Raw genomic sequence first — 24,165 nt, 5'->3', positions numbered from 1 at the left:
ATTTAGTGAGTCACACTAGCCCATAAAGCCTTTGTGTCTTCGGAAGGCTACATTTTCAAAATGTGTGAAAATGATTTATTATTAATTTATTATGGAACAAAACAATAGAATAATTGAAACTACCTCTTTGTCCCTTAGCAGCACATGCACACACATTAAGTGGGTTGACATAGGAAGCAACACAGATGTGACAAACCCCCGAAAGCTCTTCCTTTTTTAAGATACCCCTTCCTGAGATACAACAAAGCAGTGAAAGTGATTCCTCCCAAGTTATCTAATTTTGTTTAAATATTTAACAGCAACATTTTTTATTTTGTTAATATTTTGCCCTCCCAAAAAACAAAATATATTTTGTTTCTCCAAAGCTGATTACAATCGTAATATGCCTCCCATTACTCAATATGGTTGACAAATCATTAAATATGCCACTTTTATGTACCATTAAATAGTTAATTTGACTATTCGCTCCACCCTGTGATGTCACCGGCCCCTAACAGTTATCTGTTTTCAGCTTACAAAGGGAATAAACACTTTGCCATTAATGGGACCTTATTTTCTGTGTTTTGCTCTGAGATCAGTACAGTTCACCTCATCTTAAGTTAATTCATTTTTATTACAAAGTAACGGCAGTAAGAAGTGTGTTTTATGGATCAGACACTGACACACAAACTCAGGTTATACATCACATAATGAACCCTTCCAGTCCTTTATTCCTGTGTGAGTTCCTCTTTGTATCTCAGTCCCTGCGGGCGGCTGCAGCAGAAGAAGAAAGTAGAACTCCCTCTGTAGTGTTGGAGGACCTTCCTTCACTGTTCATTTATTTTCCTCAGCTTTCTCAATTCTGTATCTCACATATTGAAATCAGCCTAAGTAAGGGTTGGCTTACCCTTGCAACATCATGCAATCATTTCTTTCTGACTTCTCTCCTCTCCTCTCATTAGAAATTAAAACACTGTGACATCCATGCTCATCAAAGTCACTGATGACAAATCAGAGTCCTGCGGAGACATTCACATAATCTGGAGTCTCCCATGATGCCCTTCGCCGGCAGACGGAGAGTCAGGGCAGCATGACGTAGTTTTCCGCTATTTCCAGGACGTACAGGTTGGACATCCCCGTCTGGTCATCGATCTGACGCGTCTCCAAGACGACCATCCTGCAGGTTTGGAGGTCAGGGAGGTCAGAGGAATTTAGTATAAATCTGCATAAACTCTTTAAAATCCTATTTTTATATGAAAGGATAAAGTCACATACATGTTTCTGTGCATGATGCAAATCTAGATTACATCCTAATATTCAGATATCAGTCAGTCCATCACTTTGTCCAGACTAAAATATATATTAAATTAATGCCCATGACATTTTGTACACATTTGTTTTCTTCTTTTTTTTCTTTTTATGCATGAATTCTACTCAGCTATGAGTATGCAAAGTGACTTATACATACAGTGGGGCAAAACAGTATTTAGTCAGCCACCAATTGTGCAAGTTCTCCCACTTAAAAAGATGAGAGAGGCCTGTAATTGTCATCCTAGGTATACCTCAACTATGAGAGACAAAATGAGAAAAAAATCCAGAAAATCACATTGTCTGATTTTTAAAGAATTTATTTGCAAATTATGGTGGAAAATAAGTATTTGGTCACCTACAAACAAACAAGATTTCTGCTCTCACAGACCTGTAACTTCTTCTTTAAGAGCCTCCTCTGTCCTCCACTTGTTAACTGTATTAATGGAACCTGTTTGAACTCGTTATCAGCATAAAAGAGACCTGTCCACAACCTCAAACAGTCACACTCTAAACTCCACTATGGCCAAGACCAAAGAGCTGTCAAAGGACACCAGAAACAAAATTGTAGACCTGCACCAGGCTGGGAAGACTGAATCTGCAATACTGTAGGTAAGCAGCTTGGTGTGAAGAAATCAACTGTGGGAGCAATTATTAGAAAATGGAAGACATACAAGACCACTGATAATCTCCCTCGATCTGGGGCTCCACGCAAGATCTCACCCAGTGGGGTCAAAATGATCACAAGAACGGTGAGCAAAAATCCCAGAACCACACGGGGGGACCTAGTCAATGACCTGCAGAGAGCTGGGACCAAAGTAACAAAGGCTACCATCAGTAACACACTACGCCGCCAGGGACTCAAATCCTACAGTGCCAGACGTGTCCCCCTGCTTAAGCCAGTACATGTCCAGGCCCGTCTGAAGTTTGTATCGTGAGATTTTGAATGGCAACCTCCTTCCATCAGCAAAGGGCATTGAAGATGAAACGTGGCTGGGTCTTTCAGCATGACAATGATCCCAAACACACCGCCAGGGCAACAAAGGAGTGGCTTCGTAAGAAGCATTTCAAGGTCCTGGAGTGGCCTAGCCAGTTTCCAGATCTCAACCCCATAGAAAATCTTTGGAGGGAGTTCAAAGTCTGTGTTGCCCAGCAACAGCCCCAAAACATCACTGCTCTAGAGGAGATCTGCATGGAGGAATGGGCCACAATACCAGCAACAGTGTGTGAAAACCTTGTGAAGACTTACAGAAAACGTTTGACCTCTGTCATTGCCAACAAAGGGTATATAACAAAGTATTGAGATGAATTTTTGTTATTGACCAAATACTTATTTTCCACCATAATTTGCAAATAAATTCTTTAAAAATCAGACAATGTGATTTTCTGGATTTTTTTTCTCATTTTGTCTCTCATAGTTGAAGTGTACCTAGGATGAAAGTTACAGGCCTTTCTCATCTTTTTAAGTGGGAGAACTTGCACAATTGGTGGCTGACTAAACTTTTTACTACTTTACTACTAATACTTTTTTGCCCCACTGTACATAAATGTAGAGGTTTAAAAGCACAATATTTGCCTCTGCAATGAATTGCCGTATTAATGGAAATACTCACGAGTACTATCAAAATGACATCTAAGGTTAAATATTTGTTGTTACTTTCTCCAACAGCAGTCTAGCAATGTTAGCATGCTAATCTAGGAGTGCGAGCATGATTCACATTATACCTGCTGTGTTAAGTGACATTTTTCAGTTGTTTGTAATAAACTGCAGCCCAGCTGATTAGTAGGCGCCTAGGCGTAGCAAAAAAAGGCCATACAACCGAATAACAAAGGAGCCCACACTGCAGGAACTACAAATCTAATCAAACATACCCCTGAGTAAAGTCCTGCTGTACCTGTCTGACTGCACCAGTCTGTAGGTCTTCCTGGGGTCCGTGGTCTCCTCTAGCACCTCAGTGAAACCCTGTCCTCTCCTCTGCCAGCCGTGACGCCACACTGCCAGCAGAGTGTCCTCAAAATACACTGAGAGACAGACAGCAGACAGACAGGTTAGGTTAGGCATCACTGGACAGCAGTGGTGGAAGAAGTATTTAGGTCCTTTACTGAAGTGAAAGTCCTGCATTCAACACCTATCCTGGACAGATCAATCTACAGCAATGCATCATATTCCTTAAGATCATCATATGTCATGTACTTTGCCATATGTCCACAGCCCTGTTTTCAGCTTCATGACGATGTATTTTACAGCTCAGTGGAGTAAAAAGTAAATGATTTACCCAGGCCGTTTCTAGCTTTTTGGGGACCCTGTGCAAGATGCTGTTTGGGGGCCCTAGTTTTTACAGTTTTAACTACAATGGGGGGATTCCGAAGCCTTTAAGATGATGTGTGGAGATGTTACACTTTAATAGGAAAACAGGCTAATTTCACGAAAACCAAGCAATTGAAAATTACAAAAAATGATATTAAAAAGGTAAACAATAAGGCTCCTCTATTATATGTCAATAAATGCAAGAGATGCAGCATTTTCTCAACAATGTTTAATTTACATGTTTCATCTTCCTCAGACGTCACTCATTGGCTGACAGCCCAACGATGATTTGGACTTTATTACCCCAAAAACACAAGCCACAGCTTTGCTATCATTGCAGTTTAGTCGTGTTTATATCCTACATTGGATTTTTAAGCATGTAATGCTTCACCGAACACAGGAGGGGGCTTGGCTGTCTACAAATAAAGACGGCTCATTTTAATTCTCCCCAAATATATTGAGGCTGAACCTGAACTTTGAATTCTCTGCCCCCATCATAATCTTGGCGATCTTGTTAAAATTGTGAATGCAGAATTAGAAATACTATGTAACTGGTTTGCAGTTAATAAATTATCCCTTAATGTGGCCAAAACAAATTACATGTTATTCAATACAAAGTCTGAGAGTAGAAATGACTGCATTATACGGATATGCAATACCGAGATAGAAAAAGTTGGTGCATGTACATTTTTAGGACAGCTTGTTGACGAAAAACTCAATTGGAAGCACCATATCAATTATGTACAGACTAAACTGTCAAAAACAATAGGTATTTTGTATCATACTAAGAACATTCTTTAAGAAAAAATACTCTTTATAACAGTCTATTTCTGCCTTACCTTTACTACTGCTGCGAAATATGGAGAAACACTTACTCAACAAATCTACAAAAAATAATAACATCCCAAAAAAAAATATGACGAATAGTCTGTGGAGTTGGTAAATATGAACACACAACTCCCATATTTAAAAAAATCAATCTATTAAAATGTGTTGACATAGTACAGCTTTTCCATAAGAAAATGCCCAATAACATTCAAAAGCAGTTCCAAACCACAGCGTGAACATATGAATGTAAAAAAAGTCACTTGAAAATAAGTGTTCACAATGTTTATATGCAATTATGCATACATTATTATATGCATATGTCATTATAATTATTAATGTGCCAAGTACATGTGTACATATGTATATATTTATATATAGTATTTTAATTTCCCAAAAAATATGGTTGAAACTGCTATTGACATGTGTAGAAAATGACCCTATATCTAGTTTTCTTATATATATATATGCATTTATTGTTTTCCTGCCCTAACTTTTATTACATTTTTTCTCCTGTTTTCTTTATTTCTTTGTACTCCTTCATTTCTATACGTTTTTGACGCAATAATGCCGATGTTGTATTAGGATGATGCACGGGAGGGCTACTTTCCATAAGCTATGCTTCAGCCCTCCCGCTTCTACTAATTGTGTTCATCTTTGTGTGTATGAATTATACTTTTTTTGTTTTTTGGAGGAATAAAAATAAATAAATAAATACTTTCAGCTTGGGGACTCCCTAGTGGCCACGGGGGCCCTATGCATCTGCGTAGTCCGCCTATAGGAAGAAACGACCCTGGATTTACCTCTGAGATGTAGTTGAGTAAGAGTATCAAGAAAATCAAATTTGAACTTGAGTATTAGAGTGAGTGTAGAAACCTGCTCTGTGAGGTCTCACCTATAGACTGGACTTCATGAGTGAAGGTGGTCTCATGTGTCAGAGGCCTGCTGCTCTTCAGCTCCCCCTCCAGACCCACGATGTGTACCGACTCTGGAGGAGAGGGACACGTGAGGGAATAGCAAAGACAGGAGCGGGATATAGACTGAATGTAATTTGCAGTTACATTCTCTCATCATGTGGGCAGCACAGGGTGTTGTTGCAGTTGTATAACTATTGGGGAAGTACTTTTAAATATTAGCCCAGAGGGAAAGAGAAGCTAAAATAGTGTTAAGTCTGCCTGTCAAAGAAAAAAAATGTTCAACTTGTTTATTGTCTTCACAACATAGGCCTATTTTGTAAAAAACACTACGAAAATTACATTTTTGGTATTTTATATAATCAAGATATAAATAATGTCTATATTTCATTATTATGTTTTATATGTTTATTCTTATTGATTATTTATACAAGTTCCAAGTTATTGCTGTCATATACTCAACACTTAGTAGCTATCACTATCTAAAAATCTAAATCAAAGACATAAAGAAGTGCAGAAGTTGAGATATAGGGGTGAAACATTACATATATAGAGCATAAAGTCAAACTAAATATATATTTTATTTGTGGTGTACAGTAATAACTGTTATGAGTAATGATAAGTAATAGATATATGTACACGGAGGTGTAAACAGTAAAACAGTTAGTATGAGTATATAAGGTAAAGTAAAGTAACAAGAAGCTCCTGCAGAAAGTTGACCCAGTACCACCTCGATATGCTCTACTATAAGAGATATTTTGTGTCGTTAGTATCTGAAAAATATGTGTGACTTACTCGCTAAGAGGACGAGCAGCGAGCTACTGTTCAACTGGTTCACTTGGACTACATCTGGGCAAGGTCTCTCTGTAAGAACACACACAGAGTACACAAGCGGAAACAAACATGATAATAGAAGGAAGATTTATATTTTCATCCAGAATAGGACCATCTGTTGGAACATTATGAAAGAATGAAAGGGTAGCTAACACATTGAGGTAAAGAGAGACATTTAAAGGATTCATTAAAAGCAGACAGACCGTGCTCTGGTATTCAGATCATGGTGTGTTTTTTGTTACTTGTCTAAAGTCTTTATATCATTTGTTTCACTGTAATATATGACATACCCAGGCCAGAGCTGGTGAACCAGGATGTGTTAGAGTTGAGGTTGATGTATTCTACATTGACTGGCTGGTGGGGGCTGGCCCCCCGAGAGATGCCGATACACACCAGCGGGTACTCCTGCTGCGGCACCGTCACCATCTCAAACACACGCAGGGGGCTGGGCAGGGGGAAGTCAAAATTCTGCGGGATAGAGGAAAGTCAAGGGTTTCCTGTTAGTAAATGAAATGTTTTCTACGAGGGCTCTGCATCTCTGAGCAGCACAGTGTTTGACTGAGCATCTGTTCCCAAAAACATAAACCATTTTATGTAAAGCAAACTATCCAATGTAACCGTGATCATTAAATGCTTTATTTCCCTGCCTACAGTGGTTTTATTAGCTGCTGTCTGTGTTAACAGCCTAGTATAAATATCAAAGACTGAGAGATAAGCTAAGGCAGCACACAATACTCCTATAAACCTGCACGTACTGTATCATTGGATTTTCATAATGAATTCACAGGTGTTCATTTATCACAGTATATTATACAGTTACTGTTGACTCTTTTAAAATACCTCAGCATATTTTTTTAATGCACTTTACAGGAAGACAAAGGCTGAGATTGTGATACAGTTATTAAAACACATTGTATGTTGACCCTGTTACAGGATACACAACTTCTGGGGACGTTAAAAGGTAATCCATACAGCTAAAATGAACATATGTCGAATTCAGAAGGCAAAATCATAACGTTTTTTCCTAAACACTTTTCATTGACCTTGTTGCAGAACGTCATGAGCTCAAGGCAAGATGTAAAGGAGATATCATGAGGACTTAGACTGCAATTGAATCTGCAACAATGGATCATATTCCAAATACTAATCATGTTTTGTTTACAAAATCATACATTTAAAAGTCACTAAAGCTATCAGATGAATCTAGTGTTAAAAAGGTTCAAAATAAGTAATGTAGTGCAAGAATAGGGGGGCAGAAAACCTTAATACTCAGTAAAGTATCTCAAATTGTGGTTGAGTAAATGTACTACTTTCCACCACTGAGTGAAAATACACCTGGCTTAAAGAGGCCGTATTCTGCTCTTTTTCAGGTGTATATCAGTACAGTATGTAGTGTCTCTACTTTAAAGAGTCCTCTCCTGCTGATGTTCAGGTGTATATCAGTATGTAGTGTCTCTACTTTAAAGAGTCCTCTCCTGCTGATGTTCAGGTGTATATCAGTATGTAGTGTCTCTACTTTAAAGAGTCATCTCCTGCTGATGTTCAGGTGTATAATAGTATGTAGTGTCTCTACTTTAAAGAGTCCTCTCCTGCTGATGTTCAGGTGTATATCAGTATGTAGTGTCTCTACTTTAAAGAGTCCTCTCCTGTTGATGTTCAGGTGTATATCAGTATGTAGTGTCTCTACTTTAAAGAGTCCTCTCCTGCTGATGTTCAGGTGTATATCAGTCTGTAGTGTCTCTACTTTAAAGAGTCCTCTCCCGCTGATGTTCAGGTGTATATCAGTGTGTAGCGTCTCTACTTTAAAGAGTCCTCTCCCGCTGTTGTTCAGGTGTATATCAGTATGTAGTGTCTCTACTTTAAAGAGTCCTCTCTTGCTGATGTTCAGGTGTATATCAGTATGTAGTGTCTCTACTTTAAAGAGTCCTCTCCTGCTGATGCTCAGGTGTATATCAGTATGTAGTGTCTCTACTTTAAAGAGTCCTCTCCTGCTGATGTTCAAGTGTATATTAGTATGTAGCGTCTCTACTTTAAAGAGTCCTCTCCCGCTGATGTTCAGGTGTTTATCAGTATGTAGCGTCTCTACTTTAAAGAGTCCTCTCCCGCTGATGTTCAGGTGTATATCAGTATGTAATGTCTCTACTTTAAAGAGTCCTCTCCTGCTGATGTTCAGGTGTATATCAGTATGTGGTGTCTCTACTTTAAAGAGTCCTCTCCTGCTGATGTTCAGGTGTATATCAGTATGTAGTGTCTCTACTTTAAAGAGTCCTCTCCTGCTGATGTTCAGGTGTATATCAGTATGTAATGTCTCCACTTTAAAGAGTCCTCTCCTGCTGATGTTCAGGTGTATATCAGTATGTAGTGTCTCTACTTTAAAGAGTCCTCTCCTGCTGATGTTCAGGTGTGTATCAGTATGTAGTGTCTCTACTTTAAAGAGTCCTCTCCTGCTGATGTTCAGGTGTATATCAGTATGTAGTGTCTCTACTTTAAAGAGTCCTCTCCCGCTGATGTTCAGGTCTATATCAGTATGTAGTGTCTCTATTTTAAAGAGTGCTCTCCTGCTGATGTTCAGGTGTATATCAGTATGTAGTGTCTCTACTTTAAAGAGTCCTCTCCTGCTGATGTTCAGGTGTATATCAGTATGTAGTGTCTCTACTTTAAAGAGTCCTCTCCTGCTGATGTTCAGGTGTATATCAGTATGTAGTGTCTCTACTTTAAAGAGTCCTCTCATGCTGATGTTCAGGTGTATATCAGTGTGTAGTGTCTCTACTTTAAAGAGTCCTCTCCTGCTGATGTTCAGGCGTATATCAGTATGTAATGTCTCCACTTTAAAGAGTCCTCTCCTGCTGATGTTCAGGTGTGTATCAGTATTTAGTGTCTCTACTGTGACATGTCTCCATGCTTTAATGCTCAAAAAGCTCTTTATTTTTCCCATACTGTCTGTGCTGCTGCACCTCTTTTCACCCTCTGTCTGAAACCAGAGCCCAGTCTTGTTTTTGATTGATTCCAGCTCGGCTCTGTGTGTGTGTGGCACGAGTCATTTTGTGTGCGTGCGCCAGCGAGCGAGAGAGAGAGAGAGAGAGCGTACTGGTACCGGGGATCGTTGTTGTTAGCATCTGGTGCTAGCTAGCTACTTTAATGGATATAAGGAGCACAAGGTGAAGGGAGAGTCCTCTCCTGTCAGACTAAGAGACTCAGGTGAGGTAAAGGACTCTCTGAGTGTTTAGATAGTTAACTTTAGTCTAAGTTATCTCAGTGGGTCTCAAACGGTTTGGTTACGATTCATGTAAACAATTATTTCCGAGGCTACACGTTTATATGATCATTATAGTTATAAAAAAACAAGAGAATAAAAGAAAAACAGGTATGAAATACAATATGACAGTAAAACAAGAATACAGTTTAAAAGGGGAGTGATTAGTAAAATATCCATAAAGAAAAAGAACATCTGTTTACAGTTCTGTTTCACATGGGTGTTGAGAGATGAGATCTCTTAATTTTGCTCTAAAAGTCCACCAGATTGATGCATTTAACTTCAATATTTAAAAAAAGAAGCACCCCCCTACTGGAGGGAACACAGGGCTTTTAGCCTTTAGACCAGTGGTTCTCAACTGGTCAGGCCTCGGGACCCACTTTTTACTTGGTCAATAACTTGGTCGCGACCCAACATTTTGAAGCACTCAAATCTATTCAACAAAAGATCGTGCTGTAATATACGCTTTCCAGCATACAATATTAATTAAAGTGAAGTATAGTGCATATATCCCTTCACAGAACTAAAGTATGCTTTTAAAAAAGGTTTAATGAGATGATGGAATCAAAGCTGAACTGTATAAAAAGGCACACATGCTCAAAACCCAACCCCAGAAGGGGGGTCTGGGGGGATTGTCCCCCAGGCGATTTTTAGAAATACTAACATAAACTACGCATTATGGTACACTCTGAGAAGAAAATAAATAAATATATTACTACCCGACATATTAATAATATTTTATGCCATTGTTTGTTTTTCACTTTGTTCTGAAGCTGAACTTGCTGCTCCACACAGAGAGAAGAGCAAAGAGGAGATAGTCTGTGTGAATTACTTTACATTGTGGGAAAGTCTAGATAGCTCCCATTGTTCTGTGACCTGTCAATCATGAAACCGGGGGTCATATTTCATTATTTGTTCATTTTTATCTGAAGTTGAACCCATGGATGTATAAAGAATAGTTATACCGCAAAGTTATTCTCCGTGGGGGCTTCCGGCAACAATCTTGATTCTGATTGGCCAGAAGACTCGAAAAAACATCAGCAAAGGTGTTTTATTGAGAAAATGATCACAACATGACTACTGGTCTCCGGTACTTCCAGTCCAACGCCTACTGCATGCACAGCGTTAGAATTTTTTTCTTCACTCACACATCCGCGATCCACTTGAAACGGGTCCGCGACCCACCAGTTGAGAACCACTGCTTTAGACCATTTAGAAATTTTAGATGCATACAAACCTCTAGAACACACTACAGGAAAGGGAAGACTACAAAAGGCAGAATGGGGCCTCTTTCAAATAAAAGCCTTTGTCTTCTTTTGGGTTCTACAGAAGTAACTGATGAAAATGATTAACTTAAACAAGATGGTTTGCTTCTGCCTTCTTGACATTTGAAACGTTATTTTTTCATCAACATACCTTGATGAGCATGAACTTGTGCATGGGCTCGTACCACTGCAGCAGCACCACACTGGACTCCAGGCCGCAGCACAGGAACACACACCCCCCCACGCTGCCTGCTGCAGGACACACACTGCAGTTAGTCCTCTCACAGTGTACAGGGGCATTGCTAGCCCTTTATTGGAGGCATATATCAGAAACAGGCCTTATGTCTATTTGAAAGTTTATTTGGTCATGTGTTAGTATAAAGCTTTATTATTTTCTCATCTGCTCCTCATTGCCCTGTTTAAATGTTTTCTTACTACATTAAGACAGAATATTTTCTGTATCTTCATATTTCAAATCCAAAGCCCTGTAGCATTTCCCTCAACGCCTTCACAGATTTTGCACACAGTATGTAGCTACTCCCATCTTGTGGTACTTGTCAGTTACTACAAAATACAGTCTGTCTGGGACAATAACACACATTCCTATGTGACTAAAATGGAATAATAACACTTTAGATTGAGACCAGAAAATTGTTGGAACAACCCGATTACATTGTTGAATTTATTATATGAAAGCAATTCAATGTACTTTATAACAGGCACTAGGAGCTCATCCACCCTTGATTTGTTTTTTCAATAAGACTACCAACCTTTAACAAGAAAAACTGAATTTCAATACTCAAACTAGGATTGAGCTAATTTGGTTTCAAAAAGAGCTGACAGTCATATAAAGGGAGCATCCTGTCCAACTGCATCACTACACACACTATTCAAATTAAGGTAATTACGTGCAGCCTGAATGTATCCATGTGTCCATCACACATTCTCTCTGCACAGACATTTTTTTGTTGCAATACTTCAGTATTTTTTCTCACCAACTGCGCAGGTCTTGCAGCCTTTAGTATCAGGTATTTTACATGTCACTGCAATTTTCCTGTAAACAAAAAAATGCAAAAATAATTTAGCTTTGAACTGGCGTGAGCAAATGTGTTATTTAGAAAATAAAGAAATATTCGAATTAAAAAATAAGTAAAGAGTGTTACTTTGGTAACAGTCTGTGAGTCGGCAGGGAAACCATCCTCTGGTCTCTGCGAGCCTGTTCGTAAAGCTCCTTTAGGGAGTGTGAGTGGAGCTGAGAGGATTTACCTGGAACCAATCAGAGCAGTCGATTCCATCACAGGGTGGATACAGGTAGACAGAGAAACACACACATCATCACTAACATCAGTCTGGACACCCCCCTGACTTTGTCATCATTCCATGTAAATGTGCAGGAAAAATTGATTTGTTATTGTATTGCTGACTTTTAAGGCATTGAGAGGTTCTTATCTGACCCTCTAGGGACTTTGGAACTCCCGAGGAGACCAGGGCTGCAGTATCTGTCTGCATGTTTAAGTCACTTTTAAAATCTCACCTTTTTAGAATTGCTTTTATGTGATTTTATTTGTAGTCCTTTTTTATTTTTTTATTTATTCTTATTGTTTGTTTTATTATTTTCTATGTGTTTTACTTTGTGTTCTTATGCTTATATGCTGTTGTTTAATGCACCTGCTGTCTGTGCATTACTATGTTAAAGCACTTTATTACTATGTTTTGAAAGGTGCTATATAAATAAAGTGTATTATTATTATTATTAGGTCACTTGGCTTCTGAGTGAATAATATGATGGACAAAGTAACACATACATGATCAATTAGGGAATATCTATATTTGTATCCAGAGTTTGATCACTGTCTCACTGTCTCAAACCACTCAATTCAATAAAATAAGTTATTCTGCCGACTAAAATAAAAAACTAAAAATACTAAACTGTCCTGTTATATTTTCTGTAAATTCTGAGTGAACATAGACACACAGCTAAATTAGGATTGAATTCTTATTCAGTTTACCTGACACAGACATGAGGACGTTATTGATGGTGTAGACCCAGGTACACTTCCCTGGATACAGCTGAAAGAGAAGAAGAAGAAGACCTCCAATCATTTCAAGCTTTCTGTCACTGATAGACTAGTGTGACTGATTTTCAGCAGTGATGGGAGAAGTATGCAGACACTGTAATGAGATGTAATTATGGTTCATAAAATGGTCCCTGTCAGTGTTTTTACTTTATATACAATGTAATTGGATTTATATTACTGTTGCAGTATGTTGCGGTAGAAGTTTAGGGTAAGCTGTAATCTGCCACATATCTCTCAAAAGTCAACTTTTCCTGGGTTTCTCAGAAACTTCGGCTTTGAGAAGATGCATTTTAGAGCTGATCTAAAAAGGCTTTTTAATGTATAAGAAGTGGGAGAATTTCCTCAACACAAAATAGGAACATTCACCATGAACACATCTGGAGATACTTGGGTTTCACTGGACAGGGAGGGAATGAAAACATGGAAATCTGAAAAGTAACTAATGTCAGACATATGTAGTGGAGTACAATATTCACCTCTGAGATGTAGTATTGAAATACTAAGTGCAGTACATTACATGTGACCTTAGGAACAGTACTTGAGTAAATGTATGCAGTCCACCACACCCGAGTCCACAGTTAGTTAGGCAGTGGTATAGCTCTGTGTTATAAATGTTGAAGGTCCTACCAGCTCCATGGTGGCCTCGGAGCTGCTCAGGTTCAGGGTGTAGATCCCCTCCTCTGCCCCCAGGATCAGGTGCTGGTCTAAGGGAGGGACAAAAGGAGACACAGGTCAGATCAGAAGAGAGAACAGAGGGTTTACTCTGATTAATCAGACTGAGGATACCTCCTTTGGCAGCCGTGCTCTCCCACGTTGTGGAGCAGTTTATCTTGAGAGGGCAGCCGTGGAAGATCTTTTTAAAGTAGACCTGGAGAGAGAGCAGAATTAAGGGTTCATTTAGTCCACAGTGTAACAGGTTCACGGCCTGACACAAAGTCTCAGAACATGGATGAATGTATATTTCTGCTCTTAAAAACACTGTCAGTTAGAAAGTGAAGTGCTTGGTAAAGATCAGTGAAGTTATGATCAGTTGTATGGCCTATACAAATGAGTGACAAGTTCAGTTAAACACATAATACTGAAAAAAGACTTCATGATTATATTTTCTTTTATAGATACACACGTTTCCATTTCTCAAACATAACTCAAAAGAAAGGCTTCTCTGGATGCTTGTTGCAGCACAAGGAAAGTAATACGAACAGATACATAGAGAACAAGTATGCTAAACATATAAAATATATGTAAAACAAAATGAGAATACAGTAAATGTCGAAACAGCGAAGCTCATGTTTTCAGTATAAAACAGACTAATGTATGATATGATAAAGAAGTGTTTGTTTGTATATATTGAAATGATATTGTACACTACGGTAGATTATTATAGGATATGAGATATAGTAAAAGGTTGTGTAAATGAAGTTCCAAACTAAGCAAGAAAACACATCGTCATTTCAAAGCAAATTAATATAATACTGAAAGATTTGGAGTTTAATGTTAGAAAATATGAAAAAAAAAATATTTTACAACCTTCTTTGTTCAGGCTCAAAAGCTTGACTGGAAATATTTGTAATAAATGTGGAGCCTGCTGGATTTGAATCTTGGATTGTGTTTTTACCACATGTGACATGAGTCGCATCTCAAACCCTCCGGAGCAGCGGAGATTAAACTTGTGGAAAGGAAAGACACTCACCGGGGGTTTCTTCAGGACAGGGCTGCTGCACTCAGTGGGGTCCTGGGGATGAAAGCATTACATTTCATCTGTATAGTTGTGTTTGTAATAAGAGTAAAAATAGTGAGAGCACAGTTACGCAGAACCCAAAGTGACATCTTCCCAACATTTGCTTTGTCCAAACCTCAACTTACACATTACAGTTATTAACATCATTATTGTTTTAATTATTTGTATATTCATTAATCTTCTTATAGTTTCAGCTGTTTTCAGCTCATATAAACTGTTGTCTATTTTATAACAAAAATATTTGATAAGCTATTTGATTGTTTTGTGTGCAGAAATATTAATTTGTAAAGAAACAAAAGTTGTCATGTACAGTAACTGTGGTCAATTCAAAAGTATTGCCTCTGAAATGTAGTGCAGTCAAAGTTAAAGAGCAATGACAAACTCAAGTACCCTAACTCTGTGGTGAGTAATGAGTCAATGTGTGTAGTTACAGCCCTCAGATTGACAGGCGTACCTTTGAGGGGGGTCTCCATTTGCGTATGCCTTTAGGGGGGAGCTCAGGAGGGGGGGAGTCTGCTGGGGGGTCCATCAACTGGACAGGGAAGGACGTAGGGTCTGGATTGCACACACACACACACACACACACACACACACACACACACACACACACACACACACACACACACACACACACACACACACACACACACACACACACACACACACACACACACACACACACACACACACACACACACACACACACACACACACACACACACACACACACACACACACACACACACACACACACACACACACACACACACACACACACACACACACACACACACACACACACACAAGAAAATAGACATCCATCGATTTTTTTTTTATTGATGGGTCATTTATATAGTTTGAATCATATTTCACACTCAATCTAGAGTGAGGGGGTGTGACCCACCTGAGTGTCGGGAGGACCGGGGTCTGGGTGTGGGTCGGACCTGAGACACACTGGTGGTCCTGATGAGAGGGGTGGGGGGATACAGAGAGCAGGGCTTCCTCCCCCGCTCCTCCTCCCCCGCCATGCTCTCCTCTGAGCTGCTGCGAGCTTTAGGCTACACACACACACACACACACACACACACACACACACACACACACACACACACACACACACACACACACACACACACACACATACACATACACATACACATACACATACACATACACATACACATACACATACACGCACACGCACACGCACACGCACACGCAAACGCACACGCACACGCACACGCACACACACACACACACACACACACACACACACACACACACACACACACACAGAATAAACTGCTATCCATAACGAAGCGATCAGGGAAAACCACGTCTCTCGTTGTATTGATTTTGAACCTTTGTGATAAACTAAAAGATGGAATGTTCCTTTATATGTTTAGAATAGATATATATATATATATATATATATATATATATATAGCTTTGTCACAAAGCTGAAAACAGGGCTGAGAAACGTATGAAAAGTTGACATTTCAGAGATACGTGGTTCTCACAGAACAGTGATGGTACACACATATGAGGGTTATATCAAATATGATGCATTGCTGTAAATTAAACTACCCGACAGTATATAAAGGAGTTAAAATGAGCATTTTGCTTTTACTTAAGCTGAATGAAGTACTATACTTTTACTTGAATATTTCCAACTTGTGGTATGTGCACTTTAACTTCAAGTTCTGAATACTTTTTCTACAAGTTGTTGTTAATAAAACAACAGTAATGCAACAATCTTAAACTTTCTGGAATGAATGAATAACAATTAAGAACTATCTATATTTTATATTTCAAGTTTTTGCTTTCACATACATTTATTTTATTTTATTACAGGCAATAACCTCATTAAAAAAAAGTATTTTGGCTTGAAATGCACATCCCGTCACTGTAATATCAAACATTTGTCATGTATTGGTTCAGGGATCGGTTGATAATCACCTTTGGTGGAAGTGGAGGTGGAGTCTCATTAGCTGTCATTATGAAACTGCTGGTGAGAGAGAGAGCTTGCTCAGTGTGTTCATTATACAAATACACTATATGAATATACGTGTGAGGCTGTTTATTCAGACTAACCCAGGTGTCATCGTAGGGCTGAGGAAGATAGAAGACAGAGGGAATTTTTCAATGCAATATATTTAAATGTTACTGCACTGTAAATACACAAGGGTACTTTTAAATAATTACATTTTACGTTTTCAAATGTTGCTTTTACACTTCTGCTTATAAACCTTTTGGTGGGAAATATTTTACTTTTTACTCCTCTGCAAATATTTGACAATTGTACTTACTTTGCAGGTAAGAGTGGTTTTTATGCTGGTACTTTTTTACAATATTTTTTAGCAAGAATTGAATTAAATGCAGGACTTGTACTTACTACACTATAGTTCTTAACTGTATTATCACTTTAACTCAATTAAAGATCTGCCTACTATTTCCACATTTCATATCATATTTGAATGTGAACATTACACATCAGTTTGAATTCAGTATGCAGTTTTGGAACCAATATTTATGCTCTGTGGTATTTAGATACACAGGGTTTATGTTTTCTTACATATCCACATCATCATAGTCATCGTCTGAGTCTGAGTCCTGATCCCTGAGACGACAGAGAGAGAGAGGTTAGCTTCTTTCATCTAATGTTCAATGTGACTCCCTGTCTGTGAGGAGCCTCTCACCTCACTGGACTCTTGTTACTGCTGCTGGATCCCAGTGAAGGTCTTAACTGGGAAAATAAATACAACTGATTAGACAGTATTTTTTAAAAACAGACATATAGAGATATAAAACATGAGGTAGGACAGAGGAACTAGAAAGGACAGAACCCAACCTTTCGCTATCTGTTGTTAAGTTAATGTTTTGTTTGCCTTCACACAAAATGTATATACAGTATACATGTCACAAAATCTGCATTTTATTTAGACATGTTGAAAAATCGGGTCTAGCTGTGATACAGCGCTTCCTTTCTTAAGCATAGGGTACACTGGACCATCCATTACCGAAAGAAACAGAAAGAAAATGCCATCCCACAATGCTTTGCAGCAGCAACATTTAGCAAGTTTATTTGTAATTTTGTATAAATTTGCCACTCATGTTCATTTTTTATTTATATCTTATTGTATCTTTAGAATATTTTTAACATGTGTAATGCTTGACAACATTGCTGCTGTGACTCATTTATTGTTATTATTATTATTATGATTATGTATTAACTGTGTGTGTGTGTGTGTGTGTGTGTGTGTGTGTGTGTGTGTGTGTGTGCGTGTGTGTGTGTGTGTGTGTGTGTGTGTGTGTGTGTGTGTGTGTGTGGGGGGTGTGTGTGTGAGTGTGTGTGTGTGTGTGTGTGTGTGTGTGTGTGTGTGTGTGTGTGTGTGTGGGGGTGTGTGTGTGTGTGAGTGTGTGTGTGTGTGTGTGTGTGTGTGTGTGTCTGTCTGTCTGTCTGTCTGTCTGTCTGTCTGTCTGTCTGTCTGTCTGTCTGTCTGTCTGTCTGTCTGTCTGTCTGTCTGTCTGTCTGTCTGTCTGTCTGTCTGTCTGTCTGATTGTTTTCAGAATGTTTTCGGCCGAAACAGCTATCAGGGTCATACCGATACACAGCTTTGGAGAAAGAGTGTTAAAGTGAGCCTGCAGGAGATAGGAGTGAGAGGAGAGGCAGTAGACAGAGACAGATGACTTAGAACTACTACTCAAACTCTGGATGTATGATGAACTTACTGTTGTGTTTGGTGATTGGTTCTTCACAGGCCTCTGAGTGTAAATCTGTTCCACTGAGATCAAAACAATTGAACACAATGAAACTGTGGACATTTGCATTGCATTTCATTTATCCAGAGAAATCGAAATAAAGCAGAATGAATGTGTATTCTGTCACCACCAGCATTCAAATGAACGGATAAATCAAGGGCAACAGGGAGTGAAGTGCCTACACTAATCAATAGCATTTAGTAATACTGTGAATGAGAAGAGTTAAGATGCTAAGAAAAATATTTAATTAAGGCAAGTAAGCAGGTTAATCACCATCTCCCTTTTGTACTGCTGCAAACATTTACATTTCCCTATTAAGTATACTGTATTCGCTGTATGCATGTAGTGTACATCGCAGGGCTGGAGTACACATATTTAAATACTGTATTAGTACGATTCAGAGAGTTTAGAATTTCCACTTTATGCTTCTGCTTAACTACATCTGAAAGGGAAATATTGTACATGTTACCCCATTACATTAATTAAGAGTAATGTATTCTTCAGATTCACATTAATAATATGAAATACAAACAACCAGGTTCATAATACTGCAATGCAAAGGCTGCCAGGAGTGGTGCTCAGTCACCATTGTCCTAGCATACATAGATATGGACATAACATACACATGTTTAAGAAAATTATATTATTATAACTATTAAAGATCTGAGTACTTCTTCCACCTGGAGTATATACTTTTACTGAAATCAAGAAGGGCTTTTTAGGTTTGCTGTTGTAAATCACTAATCTGTTGACTAGATGGTCCTAAAAGTCCTACAAATCAGCGTCCAACTTCAAATCTGCAATATGTTCTCTTAAGGTTGATAGCTCCATCGCTAAAGTGAAAGAGTGATTTCTTACAGCTGATGTCAGAGTTGGTCCTCTCTGCCTGGTTGTGTTTGTTGATGGACTGGATTCTCCTCAAAGATCCAGGCAGCGCCATCTTAAACCAACAAGAAAACATGGGTCATTCTATCAGGGTCTATCATGTCAGGTAGGAGAGGGAGGGGAGTCTGTTAGACAACCTGACAAAAAAGCACATTTTAAAACGAAACGTTTTTAAGTGTAAAGTTATTAAGTAAATACAAAATAAAAGAGTTGTGGCTGGAATAATACATGAAACATTCTTTTTCCTCATCAATAATAAATAAATAAAGGAGGAATCATGATTTATCAGTTATTAATAATAATGTGGTTAAGACCTCCATCTCTTCGTCCTCCGTCCCCAGGCAGGACTTGAGCTTCTCAGGGTTTCTATACTTCTCCAGCAGGTCCAGGGTTAGCTCCCTGTTCAGGCCCTGCTGGGTCAGAAAGCTTTGCTGCAGAGACAGAAGCAGCGAAGGAGGGAGGAAACACAGAGAAAAGTAAGTTATTAGGAGGAAGATCTGGATGATTGTAAAGACCACCCAGACCAGGATGTACATATCCCTGTATGTGTTCTGCTACACGTGTGAAAAAAAAAGAATTCAATTTGAAATCTTAATTTAAACGTGGGAAATATTTATTTTCGATAGCGGTATTGACAGCAGGGAATGCCAAAAATAAAAGCAGTGGCCCTGTGTCGAACAGTTCAAACAGAGTTCACTTTTGGAGAAATATATATAACATCACACTGGGGTGGCCAAGTCATAACCAGCAAACATACCTTTCCAGAAATACACAATACTGCCATGAGTTAGTACAAAGACGTTAATCGTACATTGGCTTAGAGGGTTAGACAACTTTGTTGTGCGCGACGATTCTTTGTGTTTGCGTCCACCTGATGAATGTAAGTCCAATATGATCTATTTTAGATCAGCTTTTGGACTCTACCAGAGGGGAAACATTAGGAACTGTATCTGCTAAATGCTCCACTTTGTTCCCCAGCTAGTCTTTAGCAACTAGAGCTGTATTGAGTTTTTCAAGCCGTTTCCTCAAATAGGACACTGTGAGAGCATCAAGAGCCTTCAAGTTAGAAATCTCAGAAAGAAACAGCAATTACAGGGAACTATCATTCCATGCAGGTTCATCACTACGAACAACTCTTTTCCCATTTTCATTTGACATTTTGTTATAATATCCACAATTATTGTTTACTCCTTTAAACTGACAGCTACATGAATGACAAATGAGTTAATGTGATGCACAGCTGACACTATATAACCAGAGCAGGAGCAGATGTTAGCGGTACTGACTGTGAGCATCTTGGAGGCGCTGGGTCTCTTCCTTGGGTTCCTCACCAACATGGACTTTACAAAGTTATAAAACATGGAGGACCTGCAGACAGGAGATAAGTTAGTAGCATTTTGTATCGTGGAATTATGAAACACAGATATAATGTAATGATACAGATAAATCCAAGGCCAGGAAGTTACATTTGATAGACAATAATCATTGGCTCCTATGATTTGATCACTGAATGTAATGTGTTATTGTTTTGTATTTACCATTTAGACTTGTCCTTGAGTTTAGGAGGCTGGTACCCACTCTTTGACATGAGAAACAGGACCCTGCGGAGCGGGGGGGGGGGGGGGGGGGGGGGGGGGGGGCATAGTCAACGGAATCTGTGTTAGCTTAACCATCTGCATAATGTGACATGTTGCATAACTTTGTTAGCTGAACCAATAACAGCTGAGTGTTTTGTGTTTTCTGCTTCACAAAAGTACATTTGCCATTCGAGTATTCGAGTATAAAGGAGCAGAACGTGGAAATACTTAAAGTACAAGTAGCTCAAATTGTTTTTTAACCTTTTTGAGCAAATGTAATTTGTTAGAGTCCACAACTGGTCAGCCCAATGAAGAGGATTCTTTACTATTTATGTGAGTGTTTGTGTGTTTTTAGGTGCAGAAGTGTACACATGCTCGGAGAGGTGTGTGTTGCAGTGTGTATTCACCGCAGTGGATGGACATCAAACATTGGCGGCTGCAGCTCTGCCAGCTCGATGGCTGTGATGCCCACCGACCAGATGTCACACAGTTCATTGTAGCCGCCTTTAATCTCCACTGCTGCTACCTCTGGCGCCATCCTGAGCACAGGAGGGAAACAGCAACACAATATATCAGCACCACAGAAACCAGCTAAATTGTGTGAAAGTTCAATTATATGGTAGCTAATGTAATGACAACATTTGTATCGGAAAAAGTATTACTAGTATTTCAAAATAATGACTAGGTATTTCAAAATTAGTAGTGGGTGCTGTATTTTTAGATCTATGTAAAGCATTCTATATTCGTTTATCATGATGTTTTAATTTAAAAACTCTAAATGTAACAAAGTTATGTGTTGAAGTCGGTTGTGCACTGTTCAGAATCTTGAAGTGCACAATGGGTGTTCCACAAGGGTCAGTGTTAGGCCCACTGTTATTTAGCCATTATATCAATGATCTCCTTCAACAGTGATATAGAATTGCAAATGTATGCAGATGACACTGTTGTATTTATAGATACAAAAACAGCTGACGTTTTATTTCATCACAGTTGAGAGGATTGAAATAGTCTCTGATTTTTTATATATTGATGTGATACTGGATACAAAGGAAGAAACATGTACAAATAATGGTCAAAACCACGAAAAGAAAACACTGGAATATTCAATTATCTAAGGCTATAATCTCGTGTAGTGCATCAAATTGTCACATTTTTGTTTTGAACTATACATGTTCCCTTTTTTTTCAATATAAAAAAATAACTATAATAATGATTAGGTATCTCAAAATCCTGAGTTAGCATGGCAAAATCAATGGATCTATGATATGCTTAATCTTTCTGTCAGGCAGAGCTGCTCTTTTATCAAACTCCAGTCGAGTGAAAACAGCAGGAGGGGAAAGACGATGAAGCTGATTATAAAGTGAAACAATTATGATACTACCCACAGCCACTTGCAGTTATATACTCAGATTCATGTGTTTAAGGGACGTGATCTGTTTTGACCTCACCAATATGGCGTCCCTATGAAAGACATCCGCCGAGCCAGCGTGGCAGTGATCTGAGCCGAGATCCCAAAGTCAGCTACACAACAGGGAAACAAAAGTATTAATGATAATTACGACAAGAAATTACATTTAACAAGATATATTTAAGAGAATCTTCAGGTGCTCTTTCAAAACATTTTGTAGGCTTTGAAATTAAATGTGTACTGCACAATGCAATTAATCTGTAAAGCACTGACACAGGTCTCAAGTCTAATAGAGTCTTAAAAGAAGGTATATCCAACTATCATTTTTCTTCCTGTCTGGATTTGTAGTGTATTCATGAAAAACCATTACAAATGACCCAAATTCTAAGGATTTTGCATGTGAATGAAACAAATTTTGCAGCTGAATAATAACCACGGTAACAGACGACCAGAAAAATGCATTCTAGAACAGTGAGAGACTGCAGAGGCCCAGTTTAGTCCTGAAGACCCAGCGAGACAGCAGAGACGTGTTTGAGCCATCACTCTGCAGACTGTGACTCATCTTAACCACAGGCAGACACTCAGACATCCACCTACCCAGCTTCACCTCGCCGTGATCGTTCAGGAGGATGTTGGCACCCTGCAGGCAAGAGGTCAACACAAAGATCAACACAGACAGAGGAACAACTCATCGTACAAACACTTTAACCCACTCTGTGATCTTTAGCTGAACCCAGGGTGAAGATCAGAAACCTGTTAGTACAATAAAGGTTCCCCTGACAGGCTGATTGTATTTTCTTAGTACATTTTATTTTATTTCAGCTGCATGACCACAGGTTGAAGGAGTACTGGCTTAATTAAAAGCTTGAGCCTTTAGCACAGATAAAAGACAAGATAAAAAGAAGAATGTATTCAAAGTCAGACATATTTACCTTGATGTCTCTGTGGATTTTTTTCTGTGCATGCAAGTAGTCCAGACCCTGGTGAGATTGTTTTGTGCATCATTTTCAAAAGTATGGTCGATTGATAAAAGTAAAACAAAATGTATGAAATACTGAGTGTGATTTTACCTGCAGCATCTCCCTGCAGATGTAGGCGATCTGTGGCTCAGACAGAGGACCAGTCACTGTGGGACACAATTATTAAAATGATAAACTTTCATAATAATTTACACCCTAAACCGTGTGTAGACTGAAGATTATGTTTCCATGGTTTAATGAATAACTCATGTATCATGAGGTCCAGTTTAATGTTCTAAAGTAAAAAGCACAGTACAGTAGAAGTATAACACACACACACACACACACACACACACACACACACACACACACACACACACACACACACACACACACACACACACACACACACACACACACACACACACACACACACACACACACACACACACACACACACGCACACACACACTTTTTCTCACCATGGTAGATATCCTGCAGTGAGCCTCCTCCACAGAACTCCATACAGATCCACAGTTTGTTGGTTCTGCAGAGAGTAGAGGGGTGAGCTTCTGTACCTGAGATATAATAATACACATGAATAACATAGTGAGAGGGAACAAAGAGAGAGAGAGAGCCCACCTTATGTAGCTCCCATAATAAGCCACTATGTTGGGATGTTTGCAGCTTTTCACTATGACGATTTCCTGCTGGATGATGGAGAAATCATCATCTGTGGATCCAGACAGAAGAGATACATATTTATTATGTTCATTTCCATTACAGTTGAACAGAATCTGTGGTTACATTGCTACATGCAGACCACACTTGATGACATCTACCTCCAGTTCCTTTTGAAATGAATGTAGGTGTGTAAAAGCCTCTGGGATTAACTGCAAATGCATCATCATTAAACCAACACAGGGCTCATGACAGTTGACTTTTTAGAGATGTTCTTACTGGACAGTGACTCTACACACATATGATGATCTTAAAGATGATGATGCATTGCTGCAGATTAAACTACCAACCCGTATATAAAGGACTTCAAATGAGCACAACATTAAACTAT

At 38.8% G+C, this 24,165-nt stretch overlaps 1 protein-coding gene across 3 annotated transcripts in view; it reads right to left on the bottom strand.

The window, feature by feature from the left end:
- Positions 1-594: 594 nt before the first annotated feature.
- Positions 595-24,165, bottom strand: part of map4k1 (mitogen-activated protein kinase kinase kinase kinase 1) — a 64,823-nt gene continuing 41,252 nt past the window's right edge. The window contains exons 3-32 of one of the 3 annotated variants that reach the window (XM_079677901.1): positions 23,736-23,826; positions 23,576-23,640; positions 23,205-23,260; positions 23,067-23,114; positions 22,732-22,774; positions 22,175-22,247; positions 21,134-21,265; positions 20,688-20,750; positions 20,436-20,517; positions 19,464-19,580; positions 19,123-19,204; positions 18,235-18,287; positions 17,202-17,248; positions 17,078-17,122; positions 16,597-16,614; positions 16,462-16,510; positions 15,407-15,560; positions 14,957-15,057; positions 14,455-14,496; positions 13,551-13,632; positions 13,392-13,468; positions 12,696-12,756; positions 11,850-11,952; positions 11,682-11,740; positions 10,838-10,938; positions 6,459-6,636; positions 6,130-6,198; positions 5,316-5,408; positions 3,183-3,309; positions 595-1,156 (exon numbers count right to left, since the gene is read on the bottom strand). In XM_079677901.1, the coding sequence (XP_079534027.1) occupies positions 1,060-1,156; positions 3,183-3,309; positions 5,316-5,408; positions 6,130-6,198; positions 6,459-6,636; positions 10,838-10,938; positions 11,682-11,740; positions 11,850-11,952; positions 12,696-12,756; positions 13,392-13,468; positions 13,551-13,632; positions 14,455-14,496; positions 14,957-15,057; positions 15,407-15,560; positions 16,462-16,510; positions 16,597-16,614; positions 17,078-17,122; positions 17,202-17,248; positions 18,235-18,287; positions 19,123-19,204; positions 19,464-19,580; positions 20,436-20,517; positions 20,688-20,750; positions 21,134-21,265; positions 22,175-22,247; positions 22,732-22,774; positions 23,067-23,114; positions 23,205-23,260; positions 23,576-23,640; positions 23,736-23,826 (2,408 nt within the window). In that variant the 3' untranslated portion in view covers positions 595-1,059. The remainder of the gene's footprint in view (positions 1,157-3,182; positions 3,310-5,315; positions 5,409-6,129; positions 6,199-6,458; positions 6,637-10,837; positions 10,939-11,681; positions 11,741-11,849; positions 11,953-12,695; positions 12,757-13,391; positions 13,469-13,550; positions 13,633-14,454; positions 14,497-14,956; positions 15,058-15,406; positions 15,561-16,461; positions 16,511-16,596; positions 16,615-17,077; positions 17,123-17,201; positions 17,249-18,234; positions 18,288-19,122; positions 19,205-19,463; positions 19,581-20,435; positions 20,518-20,687; positions 20,751-21,133; positions 21,266-22,174; positions 22,248-22,731; positions 22,775-23,066; positions 23,115-23,204; positions 23,261-23,575; positions 23,641-23,735; positions 23,827-24,165) is intronic. The other 2 variants (XM_079677903.1, XM_079677902.1) reach the window with 2 other exon arrangements.

The sequence above is a fragment of the Notothenia rossii genome (genome assembly GCF_949606895.1).
Source record: "Notothenia rossii genome assembly, chromosome: 4".
Taxonomy (NCBI): Eukaryota; Metazoa; Chordata; class Actinopteri; order Perciformes; family Nototheniidae; genus Notothenia; species Notothenia rossii.
Note: the sequence above shows the minus strand (reverse complement) of the source record. Positions and strands in the feature narration are given on the sequence as shown.